Here is a 16,828-nt window from a genome sequence, read left to right on the forward strand (position 1 = left end):
GTGCGCTACACTTGATGATGGCTAACTTTTTCTGTAATGTTAAGGCAAATAACAATCAAATATGAGGGGCAAACAATGTCAATTCATATCCTGTCAATCTAGCACTCGTGAGATGTTGTGTTTTGGTCCTATTTAAAAGGATATCCACAGCATGCGGTACCATGACTGTAAGATTAGTGTTAAGGACTATTCCTTCTGATTGTCGGATGGCCAATGCTACTGCCGCAGTGGACCTCAGACAGCTTGGGAGGGCTCGTGCTACAGTGTCTAAAATTGAAGAAAAATATGCACAAGGCCTCTGTTTCTCCCCAAATATCTGTGTCAATACTGATAATGAACAACCGTCCACCTCATGTACATAAAGTGAAAAAGGTTTTCGGTAATCTGGGGTTCCCAACACAGGTGCAGAACACAAAGCAGACTTTAAAGATACAAAGGCTTCTTGACATTCATCCGTCGAGGGTAAGGGTTCATGCACATCTTTGGTTGTCAATTGCAACAAGGGTTTAGAGAGAAGGGAATAGTTAAGAATCCACTGACGACAGTAAGAGGTTATGCCAAGAAAAGCACGAACATCACGTTGCGTACGAGGAACAGACATGTTAGTTATTACAGATATTCGCTCTGGAGTCAATCGTCTCCCCGCTTTCGACAGAAAATGACCTAGATAGGTCACTTCCTGTCGACAATATTGAAATTTGGAAAGGGACACTTTATTTCCACTCTTGGCCAAATGTTGTAACAACTTTACCGTGGCCTCTTGCACCCCTCCTTAGTATCGGAGGCCACCAATATATCATCCACATACTGACTGATAGAATTTCCGGCCGGCAGAATTAATTCTTATAGGACTGCTTTTAAAGCTTGACTATAAATACTGGGACTTTCAGTATAGCCTTGAGGAGCGCGTGTAAATCTGAAACTGCGGCCAGCCAATGAGAATCCGAAGATATGCCTACTATCTGGATGAATCGGGATGCTGAAGAAGGCATTCTTCAGATCTATCACTGAAAAATATTTGCCCGTGGGAGGAATCATTGTTAATATAGCTGTTATATCTGGTACCACAGGATACTGTGGGACCACTATTTTATTAACTGCACGTAGGTCAATTACAAAGCGATAAGTATTTTTATAATCAGGAGCGCCATCAACTGGTGTCTTTTTCAAAATCGGCAAAATCGGACTATTACAAATATTAGCTGATGTTTCTTCCACCACCCTCCTTTGAATAAGATCCCGAATTATTTCTAACATAGCCCGTTCACCTTCTGGTGCAATCTTATACTACGGCATGCGAGGCAGCTGCGCATTAGGTTTCAAAGTAATGGATACGGGGGCTATCTTTAACAGACCTACATCAGTGTCCCCTGTCGCCCACAAAGTCTGAGGAATGGTTGAAAATTCAGGGGGTAAATGCTCGTTCCTTGCAAAATATTGTGAATCTGTGAAAGAAGGTTTCTGCATGGTCAGATATACACCATCCGGTGAATAGTAAATCCGAGCATATAATTTTTTCAAGATATCTAAACCCAAAAGATTCTCACCACAAATAGATGTTAGCAAAAAGGGCGACTGTATGGAAATAGGTCCTATAGTGAAGGGCAGAGGCTTGGAAATAGGGCTTACCACTGGTATTCCAGAGAACCCTACTGATATATTTTTGTGTATATAAGTACGTATAAAGTGGTCAGGTTCTATTGATTCTCGGTCAGGAATTAATCATAAATTACTTTTTACAAAACGGAATTATTTAACATGAAGTCCCAAGGTGTAGTACACAAAACAAATTTATTTGAACATTGTTGTAGCGTTATGATTAACACAAAGGCATTAGAAAACATAAAAGCTAAAGAAAGACCAATTACTTCATTGGATCAGAAGAGGACTAAAGGACATAAGTCTCAAATATTTTCTTCTATAGCAACGTTATATGAGGACAATTGTTAAACATACAGTATATATAATGAGTATTTACATAGTGCGCTCAAAGTGACATGGAAAAAGAGACAGTTAGGTGGGTTGGGGGTGAATGGGTAGAAGTGAGGACTGGGTAAAGGGTGTTGTGATCTTGAAACAATCACAGTGGTTAGAAATGCAACCTTTACAGACTAATTTAGTTCATTAGTTCCGTTCTTTTCTTTAACATAGGGTCCGTATTACTCAATGGGTTGCTTCCTATGTTAAGAAGATCAGATGTAATCAAGTCTACGTTTCGACCCCTGGATTAAGGGTTGATTGGAACCTCAGGCTGGGGTCTTCATCAGGACAAGTAGGAGCAGGAGCGCTTCATATAGGGCCGTCCAGTGGCCTATTGAGGATGGACCTGCGTCGGTTCCATAGTGGTGGATGAGGATGGACCTGCGACCGGGCAGAGCTGAAACAAGCAACTTTCCCGATGCAGCTCCGAGGACAACCGATATTCTAATTACAGAGAAGATTAATCCATTATACCCGGATGCAACTTGATCTGAAATTGTGTAGTTTTGATTGGATAACCATCGACGCCCCAGCTTCCTACACCACTATGGAACCGACGCAGGTCCATCCTCAATAGGCCACTGGACGGCCCTATATGAAGCGCTCCTGCTCCTACTTGTCCTGATGAAGACCCCAGCCTGAGGTTCCAATCAACCCTTAATCCAGGGGTCGAAACGTAGACTTGATTACATCTGATCTTCTTAACATAGGAAGCAACCCATTGAGTAATACGGACCCTATGTTAAAGAAAAGAACGGAACTAATGAACTAAATTAGTCTGTAAAGGTTGCATTTCTAACCACTGTGATTGTTTCAAGATCACAACACCCTTTACCCAGTCCTCACTCCTACCCATTCACCCCCAACCCACCTAACTGTCTCTTTTTCCATGTCACTTTGAGCGCACTATGTAAATACTCATTATATATACTGTATGTTTAACAATTGTCCTCATATAACGTTGCTATAGAAGAAAATATTTGAGACTTATGTCCTTTAGTCCTCTTCTGATCCAATGAAGTAATTGGTCTTTCTTTAGCTTTAATGTTTTCTAATGCCTTTGTGTTAATCATAACGCTACAACAATGTTCAAATGAATTTGTTTTGTGTACTACACCTTGGGACTTCATGTTAAATAATTCCGTTTTGTAAAAAGTAATTTATGATTAATTCCTGACCGAGAATCCATAGAACCTGACCACTTTATACATACTTATGTTCACTGACCCAGGTCAGAGAGTTCTTAGGGTATACCCCATTGTTAACTCACTACTGATATATTTTTGTGGCCATAGCATGAGCAACTGAACTATTCATTGCTCCAGTATCCACTAGGAATTTTCCTGATGCACCCAACAGTTTCCCCTTTACATAAGGTCCCTCTTGGTCGATTGGTACTGTAATGTGGCCCCCTCCCTGTCCTTGGCTGTCTCATGCAAAATCCTGCTCTTCGTAGATGTCATCTACAAAAGTCTCATTATAGTACTGCCTGTTTTGTGAATTTTTCTGAGAATCACCATCTTCTCTTCTCATGCTACTTCGGTCAATGTTTCCCCGGCCCGTCCCCTACTGGGAACATTTCTGGCCATTATCAACGGACAATCCGCTCTCCAATGCCCCTCCTCTCTACAATGCGAGTATTGATTTAGGCCAAGAAGCGGGGGGCCTCCTCGTCCTCTGCCGATCCTTCTGGGGAAGGAACCGCGCCCACTTCGCCCTGAATTCTGCCCTCTACTGACTTGTTGCAGCAAAACCCTAGTTTTCAAATCTTTCGTTTTCTTCTCCGACCTTTCTTTATTTTCATTTTCTTGATGTTCATAGTACTGGGACATGCTAAGGATCACAGATGGGGTGGACATAGTCCATGTACTTTCGGCCGCCTGAAGGCGCGTCATAATCTCTGGTAACAGGTTTGTCTCAAATCTATTTACAAATAATCGTATACCTCCATCTATGGATAAATCCTGTCCACTAAAATCTATGAATGTTTTCTCGAATCTAGTGAAGAAATCCGAGACACTCTCATCCTTCTTTTGTTTACACGCAGCCAACTTATCCCAATCTGTCTTTTTAGGGGGCAGGAGTGTTTGCATATAAGTAATTATTTTAGCTGGTAATGTCAATATTTCATCTCTGGGTTTCTCTCCATCTTCCGTTCTTTATCCCAATCTTTTAATTGATTCCATGCTGCTCCTAACTCAACAATATGATCTGTATCATGCATCTGTCTCCAAATATTGACCGGAATCAAAAGGCCAAAGAACAGCTCAATATCTGCTATAGTCATGATCTCAGAATTAGCAGCCTCTCACAGTTCTTTGTAGTAAGTGGTGGGATTTTTACGCGGGTCAGGGAGCTGAGCTTTTAATGCAAGGACCTCGCTTCGTTTCCAAGGGATAAAAACCCATTGTTCCTGAAGCTTAGCGTCTTCCCTAGCTCTAGTTACATTGCCCCCAGCATCACTAATCTCAGGTACTTCCGGGATAAGAAGCGGTTGTACCTCTCTCATAGGGTTCTGTGTCTCCCAATCAGCACATTTCCGATGCATTCGCTCACGATACTGCAGGAGAGTTGCTACGTTCTGATATACTTCATCGGCCTGTAGATGGAATTTATGGGCTCGGTCTCTAATATCTTTTATTATCTGTGGTGAATATCCTTCCTCGAAACACTGTTCCCACAGCGAAATCAAATGAATCGCCATATTTTCTAGAGCTAATTGTTGAGCAACCGGCTGATAATCCTTCATAGTACTCCAAATATCTTCTAACGTATAAATAGTATTCCGCATCCATTGAGATGCTTGATTTACTATAGTTTGTCGTTCTTCCATTCCCATTGCAGACCTAGTATAAACTCGTGGATCACTCAGGTCTGATCTTAAACGTTTAGGGGTCGTGTTTATGGTAGCCAAAGTTCGAGGATCTATAACACTTCGAACCGGAGGAGAAATAAATATCGAACTTGACATGGATGGTACAACCGAATCTGGTTGTAATGTAACCAGGGGAGAAGTAGAGGGTCAGAGCGAAGGAGGAGGAAGGAACGCATCCCGTACAGACCCATTGAGTGGGGCAGTGGCCGTGGCTCCTACAGGATTTCGTATGGGGAATACTGGGGGTAGTGGGGGCGCCGGTGGAGGTGCAGGCACGGGTGCAGGCACAGGACCTTGCTGAGCCAACGGCACTGCTGAATATAGTCTCTGTGGGGCATAAGGAGGAGGCGGACGGGCTTCTAATAACCCATCTAACTCATCTCCCGTATCGGGTCGAGTTACATAGCTTTTGTCGGTTTCTAGACGATACTGCTATCCATTTGGGCAATATTTTCCTCCAATTTCCCCCTATCATAAGCTACTGCCTTTTGAGTTATAGTTTGTCCAGCTTTAATTCTTCCTAATTTCTCTTCCCTTATTCGCCGTCGCTTAGCCTCCTTTAACCATAGGTTCAAGGAGTCAAACATAGACTGGCGGCTTCTTCATAAACATTTTATTTTGTAAATACGTTATTTTATTTTCATCAAATGACCCTGTAAGGGGCCATTGCAATTCAGTATTATCCCTAGTATATTTGTTCCATAACGTGTTAAATAAAATTGAAAAAAACACCATGTTTAACATACATATCGAAACTGGGGCTTCCTTCGGGAGGGGCAGGCTGTCTTTCTTCCAGCCGAGTACCTCTCTCACAGCAGCACCCAAAACATAGTTTACCAAAAGAAGGCATGTTAACAATATCGTCACAAATGTTACAACTTTATCAACTTGCTTCTTTCACATGGGCGCGCCCACTTTACCATTCACTCTCCCACACTCTTACAATCGTTTTCATTCAAAAATTCCACAATAGGTCGCAGGGTTTCTGTAATGAGCTCTTATACAAGTTCCAATTCCAATGACATGTCTCATACTACGAACAGAGCCCGTCGACTCCTGTTTGGGGAATCAATTTCCAAAGAATTCCAAGAATTCACAATAAAGGCCCTTGGTAGGAAAACCACAAACTCACTTTTTGGGTATCCCCTGGTCGCATTCTGGTTGGGCTGGCATTTCGGGGCTCAAGGCTCCCGAATCCTGGCTTACCCAGCTGCTCCAAAGGGCGATACCTAAGTGAGTTTGGCCGAGCGAACACCCCATGCTTCGCAAGGCACCAAGTGCAATTTCACAACGTAAATACAAATCCTAAAGCCCCTGCACCGCCACGTCAGAGCCTTTTTCCTGATTACCTCGTGGTCCGGCTTCCCCGGCCACTGTTTCCAAAATAGACACTTCCTTCAAGTGTCTGATTCCATTCAGCAGATTCACTCACCTGGTGCACTCAGGTTGATCCCGACTTCTCCACTGCCGATTCCTAGACAGACCGACACAGTCTGAATCTCTCTCGGGTTAAGCCCGTAGGACTCCAGTGTAGGGTTTTCAGCCAACGGGAGGGGTACTGGGTTAGAGGGCGGACTTTCTGCTCACAGGGTCTTTTAAATTAAAACTTCTTGTCCACCCACTCGGCCAGAACCCCTCCCTGTCCCTTCTGCTCCTGATTACAGGAGGGGACGACCCTAACGCGGAGTCCCGGCGGAGTCGCCAACTGAAGGATTCAAATTTCTTAAGACTGGACTATACTTACCAATAGCCCAAGGATATATACATATATATATATTATCAAGGAATAACCAAGCAGTCGGCAATAGAGAAGGTCGAATTGTTTATTGAATCAAAATACAAGCCCTGACAGGGGAGCCTCTGTCTACACAACCCATGGAGGTGCGCAGAGGAGACTAACTGAATGTACATTACACAAAGTATATATATATAGTCCCTTTGCCTTAGTCAAGTCTATGGAGATAGTAAGAATCGCCAGCCGGCGTCCTACCCAGATTTGCCCGCTCCTTCCCGCACTGGAAAGCAGTCGCCTACAGCGCTACACATCCGTCGATAAATCCTCCATGATTCACTTGACTGGTGCGCTGTTATCAAATCCACTCTCCTTAACACCAAACAGCCCAGCGCACTCGCAGACAGGTGCGACTCGATTGCGGGGGTGCACCCGCATCAACCGGAATGCCGTGTCACCACAGTATTTAAACATCACCACTTCCGATGTGAACATCAGAAAAGGACTAACCTCCTTATCGGTGGCGATGTTTAAATACTATGGTGACACGGCGTTCCGGTAAACATAGCGAAAGGTTCAATCCGAAACGCGTCTGTTTACTTTGCTCTGTTACTTGAATAAACTTATGGTAACAAGTCCGTACGAGTGCGGTTCCTTTCTGGCGGAAGCCGAGGCGAACAGGAAGCGGAGGCTTTATAACAAACAAAAACATGCTAGAAGTTAATATGAACACTGTTGTTTGTTCAGTGACACAATCAAATACAATTCATAACCGTCACTGTTACAAGTTTCTGTGCAAAAAACATTCTCTTCGTGTCATGCACACTTCTGTCATTTGCGTGATCAAGACTTGTGAGAAGCCGAAACATGTAGCAGGTGATTAAACTCCCTTGGACTATTCCTGTTTGGCGTATCTTTGGCTGCCACTGAGAGCGTGTTGATGTAGTACTTCTGACCTGAATATATATATATATATATATATATATATATATATATATATATATATATATATATATATATATATATATATATATATATATATATATATATATATATATATATATATATATAAAAACAGCAGACTCCCAACTGCTATGGTCGCAGTATTTAGCGAGCGCAGACCTCGAAACAACTCCTCAATCTTCAACAGGCAATAGATGAGCCAGACACCAACGTTGTATATATATATATACACGAAAATATATTATTTAATTTAGACAACAAATGTAATATTACACATTTTAAAGCTCAAAAGCACTTTTACTAAAACACAGTTTAAAAGTAGGAAAAGCAGTGGACTTCAGAGGGGTTACATTTACTATTCCCGCTCCAGTCTGTGCTACAGTAGGAAAAGTGTTGGAATTCAGAAGTGTTAAATTTACTATTCCCACTCCAGTCTGTGCAACAATAGGGACAATGTTGGACTTCAGGGGGGTTACATTTACTATTCTCTCTCCATTCTGTGCAACAGTAAGTAAAGTGCATCACTTCAAATACATTACATGCTTGAATATACCTAATAATTAATAAAAATGATAAAACTCTTATTATTAATAATATATAATACAACAATATACAACAATATATATATCAGAAATAAGAAATATTTAAACAGTATGTATAAAAAAACAATTGAAGGCCCAATTATGAATCAGGTGGTCCGAGGACCGCCAAATTTGTGGGAGGGCAGCAGTGGTAGTCCAGCCACCGCTGCACCATCCCCATTATGAATTGGGCAGTTGGACATTTCAAAGGCAATGCCACCTTCAATAGAATGAGGGAACGCCATGCTGCCTATCCACCAGACTACTTTTAAGTCGTAATCTGGAAGGTGAGCAACGCGAGTCTCGACGGTTCGGGTATACAGCGGAGACATACCTCCCACTCTTGCCCCACCGAAACTCGTTATTGGGCCCTTAATAACTAATTCTCAATTTAAAAAATAATACTTATTTAATTATAACCTAACTTTCCACCCTATACCCCTCTAAACCTAGCTGCCCACATCTAAAATATAACTAAAACAAATAAGTATAAAGAATTTACATAATAAGTAGTCAATAAAATAATGAATTAGCAATTAATTACTTAATAAACTTCCAACACTATAACCCTAACAAACAGCAGAACATTAGCAAAATACAACTAAAATATATAATTATTACACAATATACATTATTAATTAAAATATGAATACAAATTATTAACTAATTATACTGATTTATTACTCAGTTAATGGACCCCTACAAACCTAGCAACCCACAACTAAAATACAACTAAAATAAACCAATATAGCATAATATACAAAATTAATCACATACTCACTCACAAATATTAATGATTTAATAATGAATTATTACTTAATTAACTTCCCACATTATCCCCCTACAACCCCTAAAAACCCATGAACCTGCTACAACACTATAAATTACTATTAGCAATTAAATATAACATTCTAAATCAGTTAAAATGACAAACTTTGGGCCATAAATATAAACTTGGGGGCATATTACCAAGCAATAGCGATAATTATCGCTATTGCTTGGTTAGAGACAAAAATTTACCTCTGAGCTGTGGCGATTTTTATCGCAGATATACCTTGGTATTACCAAGGTTTATCGCAAATGCGATAAAAATCGGCCGCAATGCATAAATATCGCTGAAAAGTCCGCGATATTCATGCATTACCGAGCTAATGCTCTTAGCCATGTTATCCACCTCCCATTGGGTAACATGGCTAAGAACTGCTCAGGGCAGGTGTTAGCTTTTGGAGATATTCGCGCTTAGCGCGAATATCTCCAAAAGTTGGTAATAGGAGATAGCGATGTTAGTGGGGCCCAAGATGGCCGCTATCTCCTACTAGCTGTCGCTATCTGGTGTTAGCAACAGCTAAGTAATAGGGAGATAATTTTATCTCTGCTTTCTTGGCTTTTAAAGCCAAAAAGCGGCAATAAACCCCCTTGATAATATACCCCACATTTTCCTATAGATGCAGAATGGCCCTGTATTCAATAAATAAATCAATAACAATCATACAAAGAATATTAAACACATAACCTAATATAGCACTAAAACACTTAAAAATAATCAAAAACTAATATTGCTAACCACTTTATTATTGAAATTTATATTAAAAAACAAAAATATTCTTAACAATGATATTACTTACCTACAAATTATTATTTTTGACAACCGTACTTCTGCATCATGATATTTTTGCATCACAATATTTTTTCTGCTGATATTTCGGTCTCCTGATATTAAAAACTCAGTATTGTGTCCAAACACCTCCTCCGGTTTACAAGACTACAGTGTAATTCTATTTAAAGTATGGTTCATAAATATGGTTCATACAAACTATGGGCCTGATTGAGATGGTGGTGGGACCGCCACTGCCGACCCTGCAGGTCCTCCCACCACATTAGAATGTGCCGGGCAGAGGCATCTGGTGGAGGGACCATCTGCTGTGGTTCCAACTGCCAGAGGGACAGTAACCCCCACAATAGGGGCGGTGCCTGCTCAGGCACTACCTTAGGGATTATAATGTCCATTTATGCCTGCCTTTTTCATGGTGGTTAGCCCACCATGGAAAGGCAGGCAGAAAGTGACTTTGAGGCCCCTAGCGGGCCCCCCTTCCCCCTGGCCCTCCGATATGGAACCTAGGTGCATCTATGGTGCCCCAAAACATCCCTGCACCATGTGGCAGGATCCGCACGTAGTGCAGGGATGTTTTAAATGTGTATATTTTGTATTGAGGCATGTGCTGCAACCCACAGCACACTCCACAATACAAAATATACACATTGCGACTGCCGTGAAGGCGGTCACATGGTAATGCGGGCAGGGGGACTGATGACTCCTTCTTGGACTGTCCTGCTTCCACCACAGTGCTGGTCGGACTCATAATTAGGCCCTATATTTAAGGCCTGATTCATTTTCATAATTCCTTAGAGGTAGACAACACAAAAAAGGAAAATCCTCTAGTAAACAAATTCTGCATAGCTTCGCTAAGTTTGCAGCATTTGAAATGCAAAAAGAACATTGTGTCTAAGTAAATTTAGTATAATTGCAAAATCCCTTTCATTAGAATTCTCTAGTTAAAAAAAACTTTTTTAGAAAATGTGTCCACAAAATTATTTTACAAACATTTTCACCTGAAGCTAAATTTTTGCAGAGTTTACAGGACTTCACAACTGAGTCTTATGAAGAGCTGCACTAGAAATAGTGTAAAAATGGTATAAGAGCTACTGTAAATTTAAAGAATGATGTTTTTAAATCAGGGGCGTAGCTAGAGTGCCATTGGCCCTAGTGCAAAAACGAATAAGCATTTGACCTCTGTGTGGTAACAAAAGCCATATTTTTGGGTAAAGTGGGCCGATCCCAGGTCTACACCTCAGTACAAAAGTATCTCCTGCTCCACTAATCTCCATGCCCTTGTCTTAAGTTCCCACTGTGATGCAAAATACATTTTCAAAATGTTTTCCAGAGCAGCTATCCATTTGAGCCAAAGATTTCCAAAGGCTTCATTTGAAGATGTGCTTGACCTGGTGCAGGACATTGTACATAAGTACCTAGATTGCTGCCACGGGGACGCAATGCAGTGCTGGATTGATATGGTAAGTATTTTTTTCTAAAAGATTTTCAAGCATGCAAATAGGCTTCAGAATTGGAGCATTGATTCTCCATCTATTTTTGTCTTAATTGCTACGTATTTCAGTTGCTTTAGAAAAATATGTATCATAATCTAACTCAAAGAGTCAGAATTAAGTTATATTTTTACATTGTGCTCCTGAGAAGGTTGTGCAGCATACTCTTCACATTTATAGACTTGTGAAATGGTCTCCAATGTTTTATTGATCAGTGCTACTGACAGGAATCTGCATGCTGTACATTGGTGCACAGTAGATCTTAATGTATTGTATTGTCATTGGTCAATCGAAGCAAGTCAACTCTAAGGATGCACGTGTTTTTGAAGACCATGACTTTCACTTGCACTTTTATCCCTCTGCATACACTTTGAGGAAACCATGCCAGAACAGCAAACCCATTAAAGGCACTGTCTGCATGCAGTCCACTGGTAGGACTACAGTGTTCCCCATGCATAGTTGCTCTTTGAATAAAGTGTTTTTAAAGAGCATTATTTAAAAATCTAGCAGGTACTCTGATGGATCTATCTTGAGAAAAAAAAGACACATTAACAAGAAAGTTATAATTTGACAATTGGAATGCTGGGAGAATCATTGACGACTATGAAGTTCCTCTGAGCTAATAATGGCTGGTATAAGCCTTCTGTTCCAGCCTTCCAGTGTTTCTCTTTCTGTTTTTTCATTTTTCATTTTTAAGATTCAGCCCTCAGGTAGCTTTTCTGCATCAGGCTACATCAGTTGTGAAAGGACCTTTCCTTCGTTATAGGCCCTCGCCTGTGGCTTGGGCATACAACTTGAGTTCAGAGCCTTTAACAATTGGTATAGCCCTCGTCGGAGGACAATAACACTTTATTAATTCATTGCATTGGTTGAGGTTTGCTGCTGCTCCTGCCAACACTCCTGCTGCTCCTTGCATGATGGGGGAGTATTGAGGGCAGCAGCAAGGCTATAAAAGCCCTGTTTCCTCTTTGTAATTACCCCTCTTTGGCCTTTTGCTAACCCCTTACCAGGAAATAGAAGGCTACTGATAGTATAGTGGTGTGACAAGAATTCAACTGTGGATTTTTGTCAATTTACAGCCATGCAAGTATGTGACATGCTTTTTCCTCAAGTAGGTCAGTGACTTCTTCTATAATTTAAGACATCACAACTTGTGTACCCTGGATCTATCTCAACCCTTCACCCCCTTAACACTTGTCTCTGTTTGCATTTGACCTCTTCCATCATGTATGTTTTGTGTGAGACTACATTTAGCCTTATGGTTTGCGAGAAAGAGGTGTGCTTAACAATAGTCATAGTGGACAGAGCTCCCAACCATTAGCACTATCTCAGAGGTGGCTTGAGGATAAAAAGAGGATAGTGGGTGATATATGATTTAATAAACTACAATCTATTTCACAGTCTTAGGGATGAGCCTATCTAATCTAATTCATTAGTCAAGCTGGAAAAACAACCATAGAATTTATCAAAACAAAAACATATATATATAAATCTATCCCTCATTCCTCCCACATATGATAACAATGGAAACACGTGACTGACATTATCATTTCCTTCAGCAAAATGTTTTACCACCAGACGCTTCCAATTTTAACACTGTTCCTTTTATAAGTGCAGTCTGTCTTATCTGAGCTTTTCCTACTGCATTCATTGTAAAGTAGAGGCTGCATGGACCTTGAATGGCAATATTCAAACTATTGTCATATTGTAGTATATTTCAATATGGACTGTTTCTGTACAAAAAATATCTACTATATTTTTTTTGCTGCAAATTTCTCACAAAGTATGTGCTCCTTTGCAATGAAATCTTCCTTAGGTTTGTTATTGTTGCTTTAAATCATAAAAGCTACCTATGTTTGAGAACTCTTTTGAATTCTTCTGAATGACACTTTAATATAAGTAAGAGATTGTTTGTTGCTGGCTTCCTATGTTCAAAAACATTTTTCATTCAAGCTCTGCATATATTAGTTTCACATCCATAAAATGAATACATCCTTTCATGTGCATGCTTCAACGCAGTAATTCAGTTCAGTTATAATTATTCCATTCATGTCCACATAAAAAAAGGTAATATACATTTATCAACAAGATTATTTGGTCCCTTTATCATCCTTGATCTTCAAAACGAATTCATTTTTATTCATAAAAATGATCACATAGGTTGGTAAAGTGTTGGAAACCATTGAGGTTCCTAAATTATGAAAAACAAATATTTTCCACCGAAAATAATTAGAATACAATATCCCATGTAAAATGTATTGAGAATACTTCTTTCCCTCCAATGTAATTTTGTTTTTCAAAATGAGCCATTCAGACCACTACTCTTATTTATGAAGGATGAATTCCTTTTGACCCATAACATGTATTGTACAAAGCTTCATTTTTTCAATGGTGATTCTAGTCTTCTATTTGTTTCTCAAAATCACTTAATGCCATTGCGTAAATATTCTTTGCTTTAACAAAAGGCTGAGGAAAACATTTGTGTTTTTTGCTAGTGGTAGATATTACATTGATATCAAATACAAAAGGTTATCAGGCTCTTATGTGCCCTTAGAAGCATATATCACTGGTAACAATGCGTTCTCCGGCATCAGTAATGAAATAAAGTATCTTTGCCTGACCATGAGTATTTTAAATCGTTTGAGGTCTCCTTTAGTAGAGCCATGTGGTAAAATGTGACTTGTATCCCTGTTGCTGATATGCTCAATTATTTTATGCCCTTCCAGCTTTATGTCCAAAGTCACAAGGTCTCTGGCCCCAGGCTTTATTGTGGTTTCTAAATTTTCACATGAGCTCAGATCAGTGAATACAATACTTTCAAATACATATTTATAACAGAAGGTGTGAATGTCAGTATTGGTTTATTTTCAATGTCTTCTGTTAATGTTTTTGACATTACTCCCTCATTGATCCAAAATAATTGTTATCATAAATTTACCCATATCTCAAATTGTTTCATTTTTAACAAAAACACAGTGTCTTCTTCATTGGTATGAAAGACAGACCATTTTGTCTACATTTTATAGCTTTTTAAAAGCTGCCTTTCATTACTAGAGCTACTCCTGATTTCTCTGCTATAAGCCTCATTATGATGTTGCGGTCTCCGGACTGACCAACCTCCGGTCAGCTGTCCCAACACCGGTATTACAATGCGAATGCACATGGTTTAGTGCCATACTCCCTTTTCTCTATGGGAGCTTGTGCTGAGGCTGTAAACCATGCTGTAGCACAAGAGTAATGGGAGAATCTGTTCATCCCTGCACCACATGGCAGGCACCTCAGGGTGCCTGCTCCACAATGCAGGGATTACCCCCTCGGCCCCCAACCAGAGGCCGCAGGGTGAACGGGGCCCTGCAAGGAGCCCCTAACGTCACTTTCTGACAGGCTTTCTATGTCGAAAAGCCTGACATGGAAAGCCTGTCAGAAACTGACATCACAATCCCTACAACAGAAACGCCATCCATAGGGATTACGAACAAGTCTCCCACTGTCTGACGGGCTCCTTGAGCTCATAGGAATCTCTCTGGATTGATCTGCCGGTTTCACTTTTGAACGCCTGCATTGTAAAGCGCTGGTCGAAAGTGAAAAATATGTCAGTTGGAAAGCCTCCACCCTGCAGCCGGAGGCTTTCAAACCGACATCATATTAGGACCCTATGTCTTCCATTTTTTTAAATACTCTTTCTTCTGCCTTAAATATGTTATTTTACTAGCATCTCTAATGATACTTGATTCTTGAGTCAAGTCTAAATGCTTGTCTGTGTTGCTGAATTGTTTTAATGCCTATTCTTGGTCTCCTTATGGAACGCAAGTATAATCTTTATAATCTGCATTAGTTTACTTCAGTTTCTCTATGTGTCTTTGTTCAGTGTCCTTTCCACAGCTCTCAATTGTTTCACTACTAGCCTTAGACCATTCATCTTTATTTACCTGCAAATTATATTTCAGTGTTTCAAACTCATCAGCTATTTTCTAACGGATTATGAAGAGTATTTGTTTGTCAATTTTATAAAGCTATGCAAAGATTTATCAGTTGTGTGGTGCCATATAATGACAAATTCATAGCAATATTTAACATAAAGTTGTTTTTCACAAATCTCTTCAAATATTTGGTGAAATAAAAAATGCAGCGCTGTTTCTTCAAAAGACTTTGCGTCATATTTACAAGAGAATGCCTGACCGTGGCATTAAGCAAAAATTCCTAACACCAGGTTCCAGCATCCTGGAAACGCAGGGATGCGCCTTATTTACGATGATACTGTGCACCCCTGCATTTTCCCTAGCGCTGGTGCTAAATTCAGCTGCCTAACATCAAAGTAGGCACCCTTGCACCATAGCAGGGATATATATGAGTATGTTGTGAAATGACACATCCCCGGGAAGTGTGGGGCAGATTTTCCAATGCATCAAAACTCCTGCGCCTCACAAACCCACGCATAGAAAATGACGCATCGGCTGTTGCTATAAAAGAGAAGCCTGACAGAACAGTCTGACAACAACACTGACAACATGGACCACTCATTTTGCAGCTGGGAGTTGGATGGAGAAGACCATAACCTCCACCAGCCCAACCACCCACACCTTCACCACTGCAAAGGCAGCACAGGAGAAGAGAATGCATCTACCACCTGTGCTCAGAGAGGATAAGATCATAACATATTAACGCCTCAAGAGGGAGGGAGTCCATTGTGCAATTGCTGCATCAGATTGCGCCACAGCTCCAGCCACCAACTGCCAGGGTCATCAACATCCCACCGCAGGCCAAGCTCATGGCAGTACTACACATGTTGGCCTCTGGGTTGTTCCAGATCACAGCAGCACAAGTGGTAGGTATATCTCAGTCATCGTTCTCAGCTTTCATACCGTCTGTCCTGGATGCCATCTTACACCTCACACCACAGTGCCTCCACTTCCCAAACACCCAACAGCTGCAGCTTGAGATTAAACAAGGCTTTTATGCAATTGCAGGCTTCCCACATGGACTGGGTGCTATTGAGTGCACACATGTGCTATTGGTTACCTCTGCAGCTCATCACTACTGCAACAGTAATCACACCCACTCAATTAATGACCAGGACATCATGGAACATTGGGATCTCTTTACAAATGTGCTGGTCAAATACACTGGAAGTGTGCATGATGCATATATTTTCCGGCACTGCATCATAAATGACCACTTCCAGAATGAAAAAAATGGCAATGGTCTACTTGTAGGTAAGCAACAACACAATTCTCAACACATCCACCAACAGCTAGAAATGGTTGACACCCTACACATCTCTGTGTCCAGAAATGCCGAAAAGGCTGTAAGTATGAGGGTCGTGCCTCAAACATGCACCATGCACACCAACACATGTGCACAGTTAACCTCCAAGTCACACAGGTCAATTCACCCCAAGCCACTAGAGTTGTCGTAAAAAGGTGGAAGGGTAAAGAGCTATGATTAGCGACACAAACTGCAGTGTAGCATCACTGTGTGCAAGGGAGTGGTGACATGGGGATTGTGTGGGGTCCACCGGCCATTCCAATGGTTCATCATGCTTGTTATGTATCCCAACACTGACCACTATGGGGGCGTGGCCAAAGAAACAGCTCA

The 16,828-nt window shown here is 40.8% G+C and overlaps 1 protein-coding gene across 1 annotated transcript in view; it reads left to right on the plus strand.

Moving 5' to 3' along the window:
• Positions 1-16,828, plus strand: part of LOC147727444 (albumin-like) — a 475,469-nt gene that overhangs the window by 149,349 nt on the left and 309,292 nt on the right. Inside the window, exon 7 of the mRNA XM_086961517.1 lies at positions 11,074-11,203. Within this exon, the coding sequence (XP_086817643.1) occupies positions 11,074-11,203 (130 nt within the window). The remainder of the gene's footprint in view (positions 1-11,073; positions 11,204-16,828) is intronic.

The sequence above is a fragment of the Lissotriton vulgaris genome, chromosome 3_1 (assembly GCF_964263255.1).
Source record: "Lissotriton vulgaris chromosome 3_1, aLisVul1.2, whole genome shotgun sequence".
In the NCBI taxonomy this organism is placed as follows: Eukaryota; Metazoa; Chordata; class Amphibia; order Caudata; family Salamandridae; genus Lissotriton; species Lissotriton vulgaris.